The sequence below is a fragment of the Thermobia domestica genome, chromosome 12 (genome assembly GCF_964235325.1).
Source record: "Thermobia domestica chromosome 12, izTheDome1.hap1.1, whole genome shotgun sequence".
NCBI lineage: Eukaryota > Metazoa > Arthropoda > Insecta > Zygentoma > Lepismatidae > Thermobia > Thermobia domestica.
The window spans coordinates 11576543-11596452 of NC_137465.1; the positions used below are offsets into that span (position 1 = coordinate 11576543).

The 19910-nt window shown below is 35.9% G+C and overlaps 1 protein-coding gene across 5 annotated transcripts in view; it reads left to right on the forward strand.

Moving 5' to 3' along the window:
* Positions 1-19910, forward strand: part of LOC145666337 (bumetanide-sensitive sodium-(potassium)-chloride cotransporter-like) — a 373540-nt gene that overhangs the window by 289547 nt on the left and 64083 nt on the right. For all 5 annotated transcript variants that reach the window (XM_081733455.1, XM_081733454.1, XM_081733456.1 and 2 more), the window contains 4 exons: positions 3668-3782; positions 10052-10191; positions 17356-17580; positions 18774-18881. In XM_081733455.1, coding sequence (XP_081589581.1) covers positions 3668-3782; positions 10052-10191; positions 17356-17580; positions 18774-18881 — 588 coding nt within the window. The remainder of the gene's footprint in view (positions 1-3667; positions 3783-10051; positions 10192-17355; positions 17581-18773; positions 18882-19910) is intronic.

A 19910-nucleotide genomic window follows, 5' to 3' on the forward strand; every position in this document is an offset into this window, starting at 1 on the left:
ATGATTCTTTCAATTTGTGAAGACTCCGTGTGAAGTACTTTTTATCTTGTTCATGGAATGTTTAGTATCCATTAGTGTCTTGAAAGCTGACTCTGCTACATGTTATTCCTGTGAATCTCTTAGGTGTTATTTCATTCTTATTGCTATATTTCTTTTTGTCATGCGTATGTAAGTATATTTACATTAATGTGTTACTGAGTAATGTTTGAAAGGGATTTGTTGCCGAAGTAATAAATTCTATAATTAACTACGTGGGTCATTTCAAAAGTTCTCCACACTAAAAGATTTGCAAGTGAATAATATATTTTACAAAATATCTATGCAGGCCTTCAATATAATCTCCATTCTTGCTTATAACAATTTCCCAAAGTTTTGGTAAATTCTGTATTTCGGACGGGGCACCTTTATTGTTGAGCTGTCTGATCACTCGGGTCACTTTACTGGAAGCTTCGTCAATTATATCGAAACGTTTTCCACAGTGTGGTTCCTTCAGTTTGGAAAACAAATCAAAGTTTGGTGGGCTCAAATCAGGACTATAGAGTGGATGGGGACATTGAAGCAATTCTTCTATGAGACGTTTGCGACATGTTTCTGCTCTTCACTCAGATCATGCGAAGCCCATCTGGTAACGATTTTTCTCATTCAGTAATGATTCTGTAAACGGAAAAGGCAAACATTCTAGCCTCATATGCAGTTTCCTCACATGTTTTTCGTCTCTCAAAATGTCATTCACAATAATTTTAAATGTGTAGTCTGTTGCAATTGAAGGACTTCCACTTCTTGGGTTGTACGCAATATTTACACAACCTTCACGGAAACGAGCTGACCACCGTGATACGGTCCTACGATCCACTACACTATTTCCACAAACCTCTCGCAAAGCATTGTAAATTTCAGTTGAATTCTTTCCACGCAGAGTTTCGATTTTGATATAGGAACGCTGGTCACTATGTATAAGCCGACCTGAGTCGGGTTCACCTTCCATTTTAACACTGAATTTCTCACAACACAGCCACGCGAACAGGCAAATACAGACACAACCGTCAAGCCCAAACTCTGACTCACAACTGATATAAAATTTAACTTGATCACACCGTTCAAACGGTCGCGCATGCGCTGTGTGCAAGACTTTTGAATGACCCTCGTACTTTTCTGAATTAAGAGTAATTTTAATGCTACTTCAAATCCGTATTTTTCCACTATCTTTTGCATCCGATATGAATGTTTTGGCCAAATTGGTAAGGTGTTCACTCGCTCAGGGAGAGTATCTGTTTTTTTTTTTACCTTATCCTTCACTTCTTCTCTGTTGCTCTTAGAGATATGTTCCCATTTATTTAAAGTTCATGTGGAGTAACCATTTTGTGTGCATTAAATCATAGAGCTTATTTACGAGGGGGTATCGTAAAATTTTAATTATCATCAGGAAGTTATTAAGATATGACGATGAAATTTTGTCAGTGTGTGTTATGTGCATGAGTTAAGGATATTAACTCCGAGTGATTTTTTTATAGGGTGTGCCATAAGTGCAGGATGGATAAGATTGAGGCTCACAGTGTGAAAAAGTTCCTGCATTTGAAGGGTGATAATGTCAGACAAATTCATGACAAGATGATGACTGTGTATCACGATGATTGTCCTTCTTATGACACCATTGTACAGTAAAAAAAGGAATTCCAAACTGGTCATATGTCTCTCACAGATGACCAAAGACTTGAAAGACCATCCCTGACGGACGAAGCGGCCACTGTGAAGAAAATGGAGTGTTTCAATTCTCGAAGACAGACGTGTAACAATCCAAAGGATTATGAATGAGACTGGTTTCAGTTATTGTAGTGTTTGGAAGATTATCCACGACGAACTTCACATGTCTAAAGTATCTGCACACTGAGTTCCTCGTTTGCTGACACCTTTTCAGAAGCACGAGCTCATTCATCTCAAGTTGACAAAGCAAGGCCGTGTGGCTTCCAGATATTGCAGCATTCACCTTATTCTCCCGACCTCGCACCCAGTGACTTTTCTTGTTTCCCCAAATGAAGAATCCGGTGCGTGGTCGTCATTTTGACAACAAAGATGACGTCATTAATGAGGTGGAAGAGTGGTTTCTTCAATCTTATCCATATTGCACTTTGGTCACTTTTGGCACACCCTGTATAAAAATAACAATTATTAGAAGCTAATTTCCTTAACATCATGCACATAAGAACCAAACATAATACTGAAAAAAAAATTCATCACCATATCTTAAAATCTTCCTGGTGATGATTAAAACTATACGATACCCCTCGTATTTGTTCCTGAATGTTAGTTTCTTGGGTTAGTTTATATACTCTAAGGAAGGCAATCACTTTCCTGTAAATATTGGTGGAATTTGTTCCTGACCTGTAAAGAGTAATGTAAGAAATTTATTTTATTTTGATCTTTCAGTTCAGTTATAAATTTTGCTTAATATAACAACATTTCCAAGTCCTATTCATTCTTATAAACAAAGTATCTTCGGCAAACTTATACTATTAAGTTTATTTAAACGATTTACCCCTCAATACAGGGTGTATCAAAATGTAGTTTACAACTTTGAAAACTCGCATTGATTTATTCATTTATCTTAAAGACATGATTTTGGTGTCATTTTGTAGCAAAATACATCAAGTTTTGACTCACGTAGTACACTAGTTCAGAAACAAGCCACCGCAAGCACTAAAGGCAGTTGAAGCAAAGATGGCTGCCTTTACTGGTCCAGAGCGTGCTAGCTGTGTGTGTTTGGTTTGAAGAATCCAAGTCTGCGACAACTGTAGAACGTAATTTTCGTACAAAATATGGTACAAAGATCCTTCCAGTAGGCCTCCTATTTATCAGTGGCATAAGTATTTTATCGAAACTGAATGTTCGGTAAGACACAACAAATCTTCAGGTCATCCCGGTACGTCTGAAAATGTAAAGCAAGTGAGATAAAACTTAGTGAACAGTCCTACAAAATCAACCCGGCGTGCTTCTCGGTATCTGGGTGTCATAGCGTGTGTAGAGAAAACGGTCGCATCTCAAACCATCTACGTTGCAGTTGTACTAGAGCTAGGATCTGCCTCACAATTGAACAAAGTTATATCTGACATGCTGCAGCGGTTCGGCAAAAAATCGACTTCAGATGGGATATGTGCCACATCACCAATGGAAACTACATAGAACCTCTTTAGATATAAGGTAAAAAATCTTGATGTATTTTACTACAAAATGACCTCAAAACCATATCTGTAAGCTAAATACATAAATCAATATGAATTTTCAAAGTTGTAAAGTTCTTTTTGATACACCCTGTGTATTTGTGAGAAATACACCCTGTGTATTTGATACACCCTGTAGCTTCCTGACCTGTAAATAGTTATGTCTAAGAAATTGATTCTATTCTGATCTTCACTTCCGTTGTAAATTTTTGTTCAATTAATATAAAAGCGTTTCCAAGTCCTTATCATTCCTATAGAGAAACAAAGTATCTTCGGCGAACCTATATTATTGGGTTTATTTAAACTATTTCCCCCTCAATATTTTGGGTTCATAATGACTTGTGATGATGCTGGCAAGCAACCGTATGTACATTGTGTATCTTGTTTACTGTATTAGAGATAAACTTCCAGTAATATATGTACTATTAATATTATTATTTTGTATCTTTCAGACCCAAATGATACTGCTGTTTGTGTTGATAGCATCGCAAATAGATTTTATGATAGGTACAATTATGGGACCTTTGGATGATGAAGAAGCAGCTAAAGGGTTCATTGGCTATAGCAGTAAGTATTCAGTCACGGTATTTTATGATTAAACACAGAATTAAACCCTTAAAAAATTAGCAATGAAGTTAGTTAAAATTATGGCAATTTTTAATGTAATTAAAGTTTATAAGGGTTAATTTTTAATTGATAATCATTTAAAAGAAATCGCAGAATTTGAAAAGAAACTTTTTTTTTTCTCCGAAAACCATCTGAAGTGGATCTGTCTGTTCTGCTAGAACTTTTTTGTGGCTTATTTAAAATAATTTTCAGGAGCGGTTCCTCTACGAAGTGGATTAATGCAACTTTTTTTTTTTTTTTTTTTTTTTTTAAAGTAACTTCCACTTGCTTGAAGTTGTGGATTCATGTGCTTCGTAACTACGAAATCATCATTATTGAAGACCATTATATGTACCTGGTATTTGATATGACTTTGACATGATATACACTTATTATTACTACATTGCTTAAATAATGTAATTGTGAGAACTTGTTGAACTTGTTTTAGTTACAGCTACTAAAAGCTATTGCTGTAATGCTATAAAAGGAAAGGAAAACAATAAGTTTAAATATTTTCCATAAATACGCAATTTTCAGCAGTGTTACGAACTTTATTGATGTTTTTCATATCTCCGGAATGGTTTAAGATATTGAAGTGCTATAAACGGCAAAATGAGTTGTACTTCCATTGCAAATCATAACAGTAACTAGATATGATACAAATCTATGCATTTTTTCGAAATAAAGCCTTTCAAAAAATCAAATTTTCAAGCCCTTGTAATTTCGTTCCTATTCATTCGAAACAAGTCATACCATGACTATGGTATCCAACGCAAATATACCTTACATGTGCATTATCCTGTCAATTTCCGTTGTGCTGTATGTGTGATAGAGGCTTCCAAACTTTGGATGTTTGTGACACTGTAACATCCTTAGTTTGCAACACTGAATAATAAATATGATATTTTAAGTTCCCGTTTGACATGTTGATTTGAAATGCATAATAATCTGACGTAGTGCAATTTGAAAAACAAAACTTTATATTGGGTTTGCAACACTCTTAACTTTACATAATAATCTGACGTAGTGCAATTTGAAAAACAACTTTATATTGGGTTTGCAACACTGTTAACTTTCTGTTTAATATGTGCGAAAGGTGTGCCCCTCTTTATAGTTGCTTCGTGCAAAGTTTCGCTTTTCTCCCTCTCTTGGTTTCTCAGTTATCATGGTTGGACATTATAAATGATACACTATACAGTTCGAAGTGGGGGAATATGATTTTGACTCAACATACCTGTTATTTAAATATTGTCTTCATCACTAAAAAACCAGTGACGGTATGTCCTCATTACTGAAAAAACAGAGGTGGTATGGCATACCACCGCATACCTTCTCACTTCGACTACTGTATATATATATATATATATATAATATATATGAGTCACGTCTGAAAACGGCTTTATTTTGAGGTATGGGTCATGACAAGCAATCGATCGAGATATCGATGAAAAGTCCATTCTGTTTCGTTCACATTGCTTCGAAGGCGCATATCTCCGGAACGAATTAAGATATCGGAGTCATTGAAAAACTTAGGTAGGTTGGTAACAAACATAGGATTAATAGGCATTAAATACACTGGCGCAAATTCTGGGGGAATAAGGGGGACTATCCCCCAAATAATCCGATTTCATTTTTTTTTTTGGGGGGGGGGGAAATGTGATTTGTGTCCGACTGCCATAAAGGAAAGTGAGATGAAATTGATGTCCGCGCCAGAATAAGCCTTAAATCTGCTTGCCTCCCAATGTTGAAGAGAACTCTGCTTCCCTGATCCTCCACAACATTGCCTTAGAACTTCATAAATACCACTTAAAAAAAAAAGACAACAGTCTTATTTGTCCCCCACCCCCAATGTTGAAGACAGATTTGCGCCGCTGATTAGATACGTATCACATTCGTTACATTCACAGATCCCAGTATCCCGGACAAAATCACGGAGTTCATATTCAAATCTCTATTTGCCCATTCAAATTTCTTGTTGCCCATTGAATTGAATCAATTCAAAGTTGTTTGTTTTCACAACAATGCAAGCAAGCAGGAAAAGTACAGAGATGTTTTCACAAATTTGACTTCTTCCTATCACTCGTGGCTAGATCATAGGTGTGCGTGTGTGTGTGTGTGTGTGTGTGTGTGTGTGTTTATATCTGGGTATAACAAACGGTTCTGCGAACTGGAAATATGTTAACAACCGGTTCTAGCGAACCGGCTGAATAGCACCATTATATATATATATATATATATATATATATATATATATATATATATATATATATATATATATATATATATATATATATATATATATATATATATATATATATATATATATATATATATATATATAATAGGGCCGCATTTAGGGGTGCAAATGTGCACGTGCACGCCCCCCCCCCTCTTCGTTGTAAATATACACTGCCTAAAGTGAGAAGCTAGCAGTGAAAATAGCAACACTTTCGGAAAATTTCTGCTGTCCTTTTTTCTGTTTGTTCTTAAAACAATGGGAAGTTTTGCGAAATCGATAGTTAAAGTCGATTTTCTAAAAGTTGAAAGTAAAGGATTCACCGAGAATAGACACTTAGCATTTCCAGTGAATTTCCTTATTCACATCACAGATGCCTAAAGGCATTTAAAAAATTCCAATTCAATTCAAATGCACTGGTAATTATTGGTGCACCCGGCCCCAGAAAATCCTGGATTCGACCCTATATAGATAGATAGATAGATAAATAGATAGGCGCGGATCAAAGGGGAGGGCTATAGGGGCTATAGCCATCCCCTTGACGCTCAGGTATATACTGGATAAAATGATAAAAATGGGCTTCAATCCTGCTTTACGCTGGATAAAGTTGCAAACTATGGTTTAGCACCTCCCTTGATCATATCTTGGATCCGCCACTGTATATATAATATCGCTGGTTGGTTGTGTGTTCCTCTTAGAATTAACATCTACATACAGAAAAAAGTGAAATGTAAATAATTTTCATTCCTATTTTTTCACAAATTTGACGAGTTTATTTTATTCCAATTAGTTACCATCAGTTTTGCTTGGAAACTGTAATTTTTCTTAATTTTAAGTTTTAATTCGTTCAATTTTTCATGACTTTTTTTCTAATTACGATCTGAATGTACTTTTAAGTACAATAACCTATAACGTTAATTCTTCCGTTACATTCCCTGGTTCCAAATATATTGAATATTTATAAAGTACACGAGATTACAATGAATCACACAACACAGTTATGCACTGTTGGATATATACAGTACATATATTTCAACATATACCGTATTTGTCACATTAAAATAATATACATCCAATTCTAACAATATGGTTTTTCGTTCTCTCTCTTTTTAGTTACCTTAACAAGAAGATAAACAAGTTGTCATAGCAACGAAAACAAGAAATATATCGATATAATACAAAATATTTTAAATTATTTCTTTATATATTTTCTTCTTTTTCTTAACCGCGTGTGCTCTTTTAAATAGCACTTTTGCCCGTAAATAGAAACAATATTTAGAAGTACATACAAAATATACATTATCGTTGTAAACCATAGTATGTACAATTAAGATATCCATAGTATGTAATTTCGCTTCGTAAACATTATACTGGAAAACCAGTATGAAAATATATATTTAAATAACCATACAAGATATGCTTAAATGTAGACGTTGAAACCCTGTTACCAAGCTGTTTCTCGTTTGCTCAAAGGAGTATATTGTATGTGTTTGCACAAAATCTGAGAAAACGATTTTCACTATTTTGTGTTTTCTGAGTGTAAAGTAATTTTTCAGTAACTGTGATCATTAGAAGAAAACTAAAATTATTCTCAAATTAAATGTAATAAATGTTTACTAACCCAAAAATGTTTTCTTGTGTTTTAAGCAATATTCCCATATTCTGATTTTTCAGTGTAAAATTCGTCGCTTAGACACAGTATTATTGTGAAACATAGATATTTTAGATAGCCTATACTAGTGTCTGTCTAATTCCTTGAACTGCCTTGGCTAACTTCCATGGTCTTCACATTAAGTCACTTCAGAGTTAAATTTTTATACCGACTTTTGATACTTTAGAAAGTTTTTTAATTTTTCTGTACAGTGCTATGTCTCAGATATGCCGTTTCTGCGACATCTAAGTATTTCAAAGCTATCCAACAAACTAATTAGAGCTTTTCTGTTTCAAGTGTGCCCTTGCTCGTGCTGCTGTCAATGTGTTTTCCCGTACCTCCTTCGTTTGAGGAAGGACAAGTTACTTTATCCGAGATCGTTGAATAGTTGGATGCGGACAGGATTGCCACAGTGACTTACTTTACGGGCTTCACTGTCCAGTGCCTTGTCAGCAGTTCTAAGTAGCCTACGATGTTCACTCGCCAAGACCAAACGATTGAATGACAAATTGGCAACACAGCTGAGGTCATTCATTTCTTTCCCCAAAGCAAAGATAAGGTTTCCTCCATAAGAGGTCGGCGGGGGTGTGGCCGAAGTATGTTTCGCATATTTTCCGAGGGCTCACTTGAAATAGAAAGGCTGTAGTGCTTTTTAGATGTTCGTTGGAGAGTAATTCGTCGGTTAAAATTTATCACGTCACAATTGAGTTAGAAACCTATATATCTGTCAAAACTATATTAAAACTGCTTTTAACTGGGCGATGGATATGTAGTCTCACATCGCAGCTTTTCTTTCTGAGCTTCTACACTAAAATTCACTGCTTTTTAGACTAGAATTCACTGCTTTTTAATCCAAGTAATTCCTAATTCTGGATCAATATTGAAAAATCTGTATCAAAAGGAGAATGAAATCGGGGCTACTCGTGCTAACTATTAGATCCATGGGAGAAATTATATCTTCAAAATGATCATAAAAGATTTTGAGGATTGGTTATTTTCTGAACTTAATTTGAAAGCGTTAATATCATTATAATAGGTATTTTACCATTATTGGCAGTTCAGTTGCCGCAACTGTTAAGCTTCCATGCACCAAGTTCTTCAGCTAACCTATTTGTCTTCATGCACAATTTGTTCTCATACCGTCCAGCAACTGTAACATCGTTCGTTCTTCCCTTTATTGTCACCATACATTCTGGCACGTCTCTTACGATACAGTTCCTTCTCAGCCAATGCCCTCTTCATCTTTCAATCACATCTAAAGTTATTTTCTCCCCACCATTTATAACACCTTCTCATTCCTTTCCATTCGACCCAGCAAATTCTCTCCATTTTTCTTCACACCTACTTTTTGAAAGCGCCCGATCTTTTGCGTATTGTTCACGTTTCTATCCTACATAATGCAGTACTCAACACGAAGCATTTTCCTTTTTCATCATCATCATTATAGGTATTCTGCCATTACTGGCAGGTTACTTGCCGCAGCTGAGAAGCTTCCATGCTCCATGGTATTCCGCTAACCTCTTCCTTTTCACGTACGATTTCTCTGTTTTTGATATTGTTCATTAATTGTATGTCCCTTTCTTTCATGCCACAACACACTCATGATACAGTTCTTTGTTAGCCAATGTCCCACCGCTCCATTTCTAAGACCCTCTCAATTCATTTTCCGCTCGACCCAGCTAATTCTCTCCATTCTTCTCCACACCTACGTTTCGAAAGTCGTTTTTCAAGGATCCAAAAATACTTTTTCCTCCTACATGCTTCTTTTGCTATTCCTATTCTTGCTTTTATTTCACGTTCACACTTCATTACTATTAATGCTACCCAGGCATCGGACACTATTCACCAGTTCTTTTTTCTCCCCTCCCCCCTCTTATATTTGACACCGACCGTTTCGTTCCAGTTACCATGGCTTTTGTCTCTTTCTAACATTTATTTCATCCCGTATTGTTCATAGACCTTTCTCAAGTTTTCTAACATTTTATTTTTTTATTTATTTATTTATTTATTTATTTATTATTATTATTATTTTTTTTTTAGTAAGATTTCGCAACAAGCCTCATGTAATCAGCAAACTGTATACACCGAATCATTCTGTCTCCTGCCGAAATGCCATCTTCATTATGTAGACTCTCTTCACTATCTCTTCTAAATAGATATTAAATAACATCGACTAGAGATAACATCCTTGTCGAACTTCCCTTCCAAATGTACTCTTCTCTGTCATTTCTTCCCCTATTCCAACAATTACTTTATTTTATTTGGAAAACGTTATTTTAAAATTAGAAGAAAAGTAGAAGAAATTAAAATATAAAGACCCTTTAATCGTTTTCTTTCCCACAGAGGAGGTGTTTGCTGAAAACTGGGGCTCTGATTATCGTGAGTTTGAGGAAGTGGACCATGACTTCTTTTCAGTATTTGCAGTGTTCTTCCCTGCTGTGACAGGCATTGTCGCTGGCGCTAACCTATCTGGAGATTTGAAGGTAATTATGATAAGTTAGTATAGACCTAGTTTTACATTTCTTGTGCAGCTTAAAGTCCTCATATCTTTTCTCTTATTCATAATAATGATCAACCTCTATAAGAAAAGATGGAAGTATTTTTCTGTGTAACGTTCCACAGTTACACTAAATGGGACGGATCATAAAGGAAGGAAATGATGATATTAGAAAACAAGAGTACGACGATCCATTGTGAAATGTAAGCCGTATTGTATGTAAAACAGTACCAAAAAATATACGAAAATGTAACATAATCATAAGACATGACCTGAAAAAAGTATATACATGTTAATTCGTGTAGATTTGAAACATGTATGATTAAGATTTAAAAATATATTAAGTTGTTCTATCACTTACCACAAACCATTAAACTGAATAAAAATGTTAATAGACTCAAGGCAGAAGTTTAAAAAAAAAATGCATTTTATTCTATTGATGATTTTCTCATGTCAATAGTTCTAAACAAGTATTATTGCTTTGCTTAATGTTAATTCGTATAAACAATTACTAAGTTTATATATTGTACAAATTAATAGTTAATATGCACATATGATATCAGGATAATGATTTCTATAATTCTATGATGCGCTATACCAAAGTTCCTTTTGCGTAAGTATTTGGTATACTGAATATAATAAATACAATACAACTGACATCAAGAAGTTCAGAAATTTCTCCTAAAATATGATTATGTAGATATACGAGGGCATTTATCATTCAACCTACATTAAGTATGAGAGAAGAACCACATGAGATGGCGAATCGTGAATTAACCAGATCTGTTCATTGGAGATCGCACATCCTTTATGTCAAAAGGCAGACTCTGGTGTTCAATTATTCTGAAGTAGCGAGCGTGAAACCGTAGCAAGTGCAACCGAAGCGCCCGCCAAGTTTGAACTATATGATGTAATTCGATTTCTCCGGGAGGAAGGGAACAATACAGCGGGCATTCATCGTCGAATGAGTAAGAATTACGAGAAGAACTTTTTAAGTAATTGGTGTGTGTACAAGTGCTACAGAGGGCTACCAAAGCACACAATTAGATTAGCCAAGTGTAGATATCTGTGGCGGAAGACAGTTTTGATTAACGCGTGAATCATGTGGTCGTGAAAGGGGTAGAATGCGGTTTCTGAACTGTTGAATATTGGAATCTCAGGGAACTTAGCAGCCGCCTGGAGAAACCGAAATTACATCATGTAGTTCACACTTAGCGGGCGCGTCGATTGCCTCGATATGGTTTGACGCTCGCTACACCACAATGATTGAACAGCAGAGTTCAAGTGCAAGTGTAGGTTCATGGTTCCAAGTGCAAGTTCATCTCTGTCCTTATTGGTCTTTTGAAATCGAAACGTTAAAAGAGACCTGCAATTCTTGCAGGACTGCTTGCATCTTACTGCTGTGTTTTAGGAAGAAAAAGTGACCTTGCATAAAGTAAGTTATTATTCACTCACAAGTAGAGATGCAAGGGCTCGGAAAAAAACCGGCTTTTTTTGGAAAAAAACTCGGTTTTTTCTGCTTTGCTTTTTTGCTTCGGAAATTTTGGGCTTTTTTCAAAATACTGCTTTAAATTGATAAAACAGACTTTGTATCGCTTCTCTATAACACAAAAAATCATTTAATTAGTGGTTGATGCTGATAATAATATAAAACATCGAAAATAAACTATGAATTTCGAAAAAAATATTTCAAACAATTTTTCTTGAACATATTTACATTATGAATTCCACAGGATTAACCAATGTATTTGGTCTAGGAATTAATTCGTGCGGTTTTACAAAAGATGGCGTAACTAGCTTATTGTCCCATAGTTTCGTTGATCCAAACATGCGTTGAAAACTACTGTCATTGAGCATCTTGTTTAGTATATGTCAGTTGCTTGAAGCGGAAACAACAACATTTTTTCTTCAACTGAAAATGGCGCATTTTGTGCCTGATAAAGTGTTTTTGCGGGGAGTTATTCTTCATTGCTTTAACATGAAGAAAAGTGCTACCGCAAGTCATCATATTTTAGTGGAAGTGTTTGGTGACCATGCTCTAGCTGAGCGAACGTGTCAGAAGTGGTTTGCACGGTATAAAGGTGGTGATTTCAGCTGGGAAGACCAAAAGCAATTTGGACAGCCAAAAGAATTTGAAGATGAAGAATTGAGAGCATTGCTTGATCAGGATTCGAGTCAAACGCAGGACGAACTTGCAGAAGCATTTGGAGTTGAGCAAACAACAGTTTCCAAACGTCTCAAAGCCATAGGAATGATTCAAAAGATGTCTTATTGGGTTTCACATGAATTGAAAAGAAAGACGTTGAAAGAAGAAAAACCGTTTGCGAATTGCTGCTTCAAAGACAGAAAAGGAAGGGATTTTTGCATCGAATTGTAACTGGTGATGAGAAGTGGATTCATTACGAGAATCCTAAACGAAAAAAAGGCCTGGGTGAAGCAAGGTGAACCAGGTCCTTCACAACCGAAACGAGATATTCATTGTGCAAAGGTTATGCTGTATATATGGTGGGATTTGAAACGTGTGGTGTACTATGAACTTCTGAAACTTGGTGAAACTATTAATGGACACCGTTATCGACTACTACAATTAATGCGTTTGAAGCAAGCTCTGGCCTGAAAACGACCAGAATGGAATAACAGGCATAATAAACTTATTTATCAAGATGATAACGCTCGACCACATGCCGCAAAACCGGTCAAAACCTATTTGGAAAATGTCGGATGGAAAGTGTTACTCCACCCGCCATATTCACCAGACACTGCTCCGTCTGACTACTACTTGATCGATTGCATGAATAACGATATGATTGGACAGCGGTTCACTTCTTCAGAAAATATCGAAAAATGGATCATTGATTAGATTGCGTCAAAAGATGAGGAATTCTTTCGACACGGAATCCGTAAATTGCCTGAAAGATGGGAGAAAGTAGTGGCTAGCGATGGACAATATTTTTGTTAACGTATTCATTTACTTTGTTTTTGAAATAAAGCTTCAATTTTTATTAAAAACCGCACGAATTAATTCCTAGACCAAATATATAATAAGAATTTTTTAACCTCCTATATACAAAAGTAAGCAGAGTTGGCAAGAACCGTGGTTGTTTTTGAAAATTCCAAAAACCCGTTTTTTGGGGATGTTTAAACCAGGCTTTTTTGACTTAGATTTTTTGCTTTATGTATTTATATTACATATTCACAGAAATAGCCTAAGTTTGTTTCGCCTTGATGTTATTATGCAACAGCGGGGTGATGCCGGAAGAACTCCCATAAGCTTAAAGAAGTGCGGTCAGTAAATTTCTTAAGTTGAGAATCTCCCGCCCTAGCCATTGGGAAAATCCCGTCATTACTTGAAATGTAAGACAATAACGGGAAAATCCTGTTATTGCTTTGCATGTAAAATTTAAAGGTCAACGTACCATAATCAGTACGCTAAAACTGAGGTATTAAATTACAAATTTAGTACCGGTACGTAGATATCATTGAAAGTCCAATCCAAGCTAATGTTGGAAGCTACGTAGGCAATCGATAAATTTTGTCAATTTCTATCAATATATTTAAGCAATATTGGCTTCTTTATAAAACAACACGCATTTAGGCATGTAGAAATATACAATTTGGTTTGTTTCGTATATTTAGGCTTAACATCCTTACGAAATACCGAGGTTATCAAGGAGAAGACTTTCGCTTAAACTGACATCCGAACCGCTACTTGGGTTACGCATGAAAGAAGGATTGTGGTTCGACCGAGAATTGAACATGGGACACCTTGATTAAAAGGTGAAAGGGAAATAAAACTATTGCAGGTAGTTTGATATCTGGAAACGTTACCATGAAGTTCACACGATTCGCATTTTTCATTCTTTTTATTTTTGTGGTTTAAACCAGTTATTAAAAAAAAAAAAAATGTGTAAATCAGCCAACCCTAAAAGTAAACACTTCTTTTTAAAGAATACACAAATAACTAGCAAAATAGTATGTAGTATTTTTACTTCAAAATATTCCATACCCTCTTTTTGAAACAAAATAAAATTAAAATAAAACATAAGAGAAATACTTAGATTTATATGATACACTTAAAGGCTGCACATCTAGAGCTTTTGGTTCTGTATATTCTTGAAATTCTACAGTTAAGTTTTATAGAACCACCATCACAGTTTACCCAATCCTCAAGTTTTCTGAATTTTTAACAAGAGGGATTCAACATAACATTACGGAACTCCCCCCCCCCAAAAAAAAAGACTACGGAATATATTTAAGTTAAGCTAAATACAACTACACAACAAACATGACTGAGTTATTAGCTTTTGCGCTTCTATCGGGAAGTCCGGGATTCAACCAGCATTCGACCATTCTGACAACCCTTCATTCCATCTGTGAATGTAGAAATAGTGCGTGTACTGTGAGTTGGGCGACTTCCTTTTTTATTGTTTTTAAATCGTTATTATTACTAATTACCAGCAGTGACGGTTTTGCGAAGGTTAGGGGGGCGGTCTTTCAAACTGAAGCCCGTTCCCCAAAGTTACGGAATGTCTGCAACAAACGAAATATCTATTATTTATGCCTTTACTCATAAACTTTAAGCTCCCGTCAAATAAAAATTACGAATGTTTAGAAAAACTAAACATTAGTAACAAACCCTTCCCAAAATACTTTTCTAAATCCGCCACTGATTCTCAGTATAAAATGATTTTTAAAGTTGTATCCGGAAGATTATTGCTAAACATATAAACGAAACGAAATATTAGTTATGCCTGTACTCATAAACTTCAAGCACTTCCCAAATAAAATTAGGACTTTTTAGGAAACGAAACAATCAGAAAAAACCCTCCTAAAGTACTTTTCTAAATCCGCTACTGATTATTTGTATAAATTGGTATTCAAGGTTCTGTCCGGAAAATTATTGCTAAATCACTTCACAGCTACAGTATAACAGAAATTTGGAAGTACGGTTTGACGGATATATTGAAATATGTACGCTTTGACGGATAAATAGAAAAACGGGCAAGTTTAACTTTTGCGCTAGAAGCTAGAGTACTAAAAGCTCTTAGAAATGAAACACGGATGACAAACTAGAGAAGAAAAAAGATGTCGATAACTCAAAAGTTAAAATAATTTTAAATAGCCTCTAAAATTACCCTCAAATACTACATTCTTCATGTTAGCTTTAATTCGTAAAACATGTGCTCCATCCATCTTGGTGGTGAATTTCAGAGCGAAATATCACATTCAGGTCATGGAATTTTTATCTAACTATAGAATATACTATAAGAAAGCTATTTAGATAGAAAAATCATTAAGTTGAAAAAAGCCAAAATTTCCAAAATTCTCGTTTTTTTCCCAAAAAAGCCGGCTTTTTATGTGAAAAAAACCATCGATTCAAAAAAGCCGGCTTTTTTGCATCTCTACTCGCAAGTTGTTTGTAAGCTTCACTTGCACATAAATGAAGAGAATGTCACATTTTCCCTTAACATTCGTCTGATATTTTCTCTTCGAAACATTCTTCCTGAACTGGTCTCCAAGCCTAACATCTGGGTTCTGTAATACGTCTCTATTGGAGGCGACGTAGTATGGTGAGGAAGAGTATATACAGGGTGTTTCAAAAGTCCCTTACCACCCCTTTTAAAATCCGTACGGATGTTTTTATATTGAACTTGATGTAGGAAATACACAATAGGGCTAGGGTCAAACCTTTCGGATGATGGTTCGCGGACGGCCGCCATCTTGAATTTCATTTTTTTTTTCTATTTCAACGATGGGTGGGTCATATGATACATAACCTTAGGCTAGAATTTGCTTAGGATGTCAAATCTGAAATCAGATTTCATGCATCTTTATTTGGTCAGAAGTTATAGACAACGACAATTGATGTTTACCTGTTACACAATGTGCTCCATGTGTGACACAGGGTGACGTTGTGGATGACGCTGATTGAAATCGGCTGCTACTGCACAGGCACTTCTCCTACCCTATCTATACGATCTGGATGTGTTCCTCAGTTGTTAACAGCATAGTTCACCACCTGCAAAAAGAGGAATAATCATCACATAAAGAGGAATAACTTCTCACCAAATAAAAATACATGTAATCTGATTTCAGATTTGACATCCTGAGGAAATTCTAATCTAAGGTCATGTATAACATGACCCACCTATCGTTTGAATTAAAAAATTGAAATTCAAGATGGCGGCCGTCCGCGAACCATCATGCAAAAGGTTTGCTCCTAGCCCTATTGTATATTTCCTACATAAGTTCAATATAAATACATCCGTACGGATTTTAAAAGGATTGGTAAGGGACTTTTTTTAATACCCTGTACTATGAAGATCGAGTGTGCATACTAGTCTGCACACCTACCAACTGCACGGAATTGAAGCCCTGGTCGTAGTTCGGAGCCTTCTTTAATAAGTCCTGTTCTTCATATCCTAGGTATTGCATAAGAACATAAAGTACAAACACTCAGATTTCACAGAATTGTAATTTATTTATGTTTGTGGGGGCATGGTGGCTCATTGGTCGTATGTGCGGTCCATGGATCGATCCCCGGCCAGGTAATTTTTTGGTGGACAACATCGTGTCCGTGAATTTCTTCGGGATACTGCCGTTGCCTCCCATATTCTCATTCCACCGATATTTCCATCATTCACTTGCCTTAATCATCCATTTCCCTTAGCCTAAAGGACATAATCGTAGGACGTTAAACTAAAAGATTTCATTTTATAAGAGAAGAGAAATAATTCTCATTCCACCAATTCTTCCATCATCATTCACTTGCTTTAATCACCTGTCTCCCTTAGCCTAAAGGACATAATCGTAGGACGTTAAACTAAAAGATTTCATTTTATAAGAGAAGAGAAATAATTCTCATTCCACCAATTCTTCCATCATCATTCACTTGCTTTAATCACCTGTCTCCCTTAGCCTAAAGGACATAATCGTAGGACGTTAAACTAAAAGATTTCATTTTATAAGAGAAAAGAAATAATTCTCATTCCACCAATTCTTCCTTCATCATTCACTTGCTTTAATCATCGTCTCCCTTAGCCTAAAGGATATAATCGTAGGACGTTAAACTGAAAGATTTCATTTCATTTCATTTTATTTATGCTTGTATTGTTGTTAATTACTAATTGTTGTTTCCTAATCATTACAGGACCCAGGTCAAGCTATACCACTGGGAACTTTGTTGGCCATTATTACAACGTTTATATCGTATGTTGGATATGCTATCATGTTGGGTGGCTGTACGTTGCGAGATGCCTCAGGAAATTTAACTGAATACCAAATGGCCCAAAATGAAAGTTTAAGTGATCCATTTTATTATGTGCGTAACTGCACAGGGCGGGAATGTAAATATGGGCTACAAAATGATGTTCAGGTAAGTCTAAAATCCTTTTGAAAATATTTTAGGAGTTGTCAGTTCTCTAATTCCTTAATTCCTGCCACATGTGCTTGCCTACGAACAAGAAATTCAGGACAGAGAAAGTTATTTAGAAAGTTTATCATTTGTTCTGTATGTAACTATAAAACCTATGCTTATCCTCATCTTAATGATATCTCTTAATATAAATCGAAGATCATTGGATAAGATTTTCTGTTTTGACTTTTTTGTCTTGCCCATGATGTGAGTGTGGCCAGTCACATAACTAAGGGGAGGAGGAAACAGGGCTTGTGCCTCGGGGGCGCCAAATTGGGGGAAGGGCATGAAACGTTGCAAATATTTATTTTCACTATAAGGCAAGAAAAGGGTTTTAGCAAACTAGAGATCATTAAAAAAATATCTGAGAAACTTAACAGGACAACTGCGACTCACCAGTCTTAGGATCTTTTCCGTAGAGCATAAGTTAGCCTCAAAGCTATATTTTGAGGGTATTGTAAAAATCTCTGCAGCCAAATGAGACCGCAAAGTTAAATTTTAGTTCCAGCTTTTTGTGTTTTCATTTAACTTACATCGATTTTAAGAGATTTGCAAAATATTCAAGTATAATCACTCGAGAGAGTTTGACTGGTTGTTATAAGTAAATATTCTGTTCTAAAGCAACATACTGTTGATTCATTCTATAAATATACACATCTCGATATAATTCCAAAAACGTGATTTGCAGTTATTATGATAAGACTATATGCATATGTCAAGCATGCTACTATAAGATTATTTGGCAATCAAATACTAATTAGTTTGATGTTTTATCTTGTACTAAAAATTAAATTATGTACTGCAGCTTTGAAATCAAGCTTTTACCACTTAAAGAAAATACGGAGTATTAAGATTACTGTCTGATGGCCAATATCAGGTGTAGTAGGGGAGCGTTTTGGTTTGGTTGGTCAGAGGGAGCGGGGGAGTAAGGCGAGTTCTTGCCCCGGGCGACAACTATCCTAGTTGCGTCGCTGATAGTGGCTTTAGTAAATATAGAATGTCAAACTTCTACGAAGTTCAGGTGGCTGAATAATAACTTTCTAAGTTAAAATGACATTGTATGATAGAGAAAATAACAGTATTCAACAGGGAAGACAGTAGATTACCTATCTCTGTATTATATTCTCTTCTGAAATCAAATATATTGATTGCAGGCTATGGAGCTGGTATCAGCGTGGGGACCTCTCATCTATGGAGGCTGTTTTGCAGCGACTCTATCATCAGCCATTGCTAGTTTGGTTGGTGCTCCAAGAGTATTACAGGTAGGTTGCTATAGGTCTATGTAATATATAATTAGTTCATCATCGTAACCAAGAAGTTTATCTTAGTACTTGGAGAAGGGAAAAAGTGCTCCTGAAATCAACTTATTTCTATTGTCAGTTAATGTTTTCTGTTAGTTCCTGGTTATCAAGTAAGATTGATAAAGTTGATACTTTCAAATATCTAGGATCAATATTAACAGACGAAAATCATATTCACGAAGAAATTAAATGTCGACTAAAAGCAGGGAATTCGTGTTATTATTCGGTTCAAAATCTCTTGTTGTCGCGAATTCTGTCGAGGAATTTGAAGCTTAAAGTATACAAAACGATAATCATGCCTGTTGTTCTGTATGGTTGCGAAACATGGTCGCTTACTCTGAGGGAAGAACATAGACTGAAAGTATTTGAGAACAAGATCCTGAGACGAATATTCGGACCCAAGAGGAACGGGAATGGGTAATGGCAGAAACTTCATAACGAGGAACTACATAATTTATATGGTTTACCCAACATTGTTAGGGTCGTCAAGTCTAGGAGGCTTAGGTGGGCGGGTCATGTAGCTAGAATGGAAGAAAGTAGAAACGCTTTCAAAGTCTTGACTAGAAGACCAATCGGAAAACGACCACTAGGAAGACCTAGGGCGCAGATGGGAGGACAATATTAAGATGGATCTCGCAGAGATTGGAATACAAATTAGAAACTGGATCCAGTTAGCTAAGGATAGAAGTCAGTGGAGACCTTTTGTGAACGCGACATTGAACCTCCGGGTTCCATAGGCCATAGAGTTAGTTAGTTCCTGGTAGTATAATTGTTCTTAATGATGATTTTCTTAATTACGAGGGGCAGTCGAAAAGTTCCCGGAATTTTGTTGTAGCTCTTTATTACCATAATATAAGTACTCATTTACTTAATTGCCTTCACTGGCACCTTGGGAACAGAGATACCCTTGTTCCACCGCTCCTGCGATTGGTGCAAACACAGACGAAAGGCCTCTTTTGGTATCTTCCGGAGTTCAGCCGTCGCGTTGAT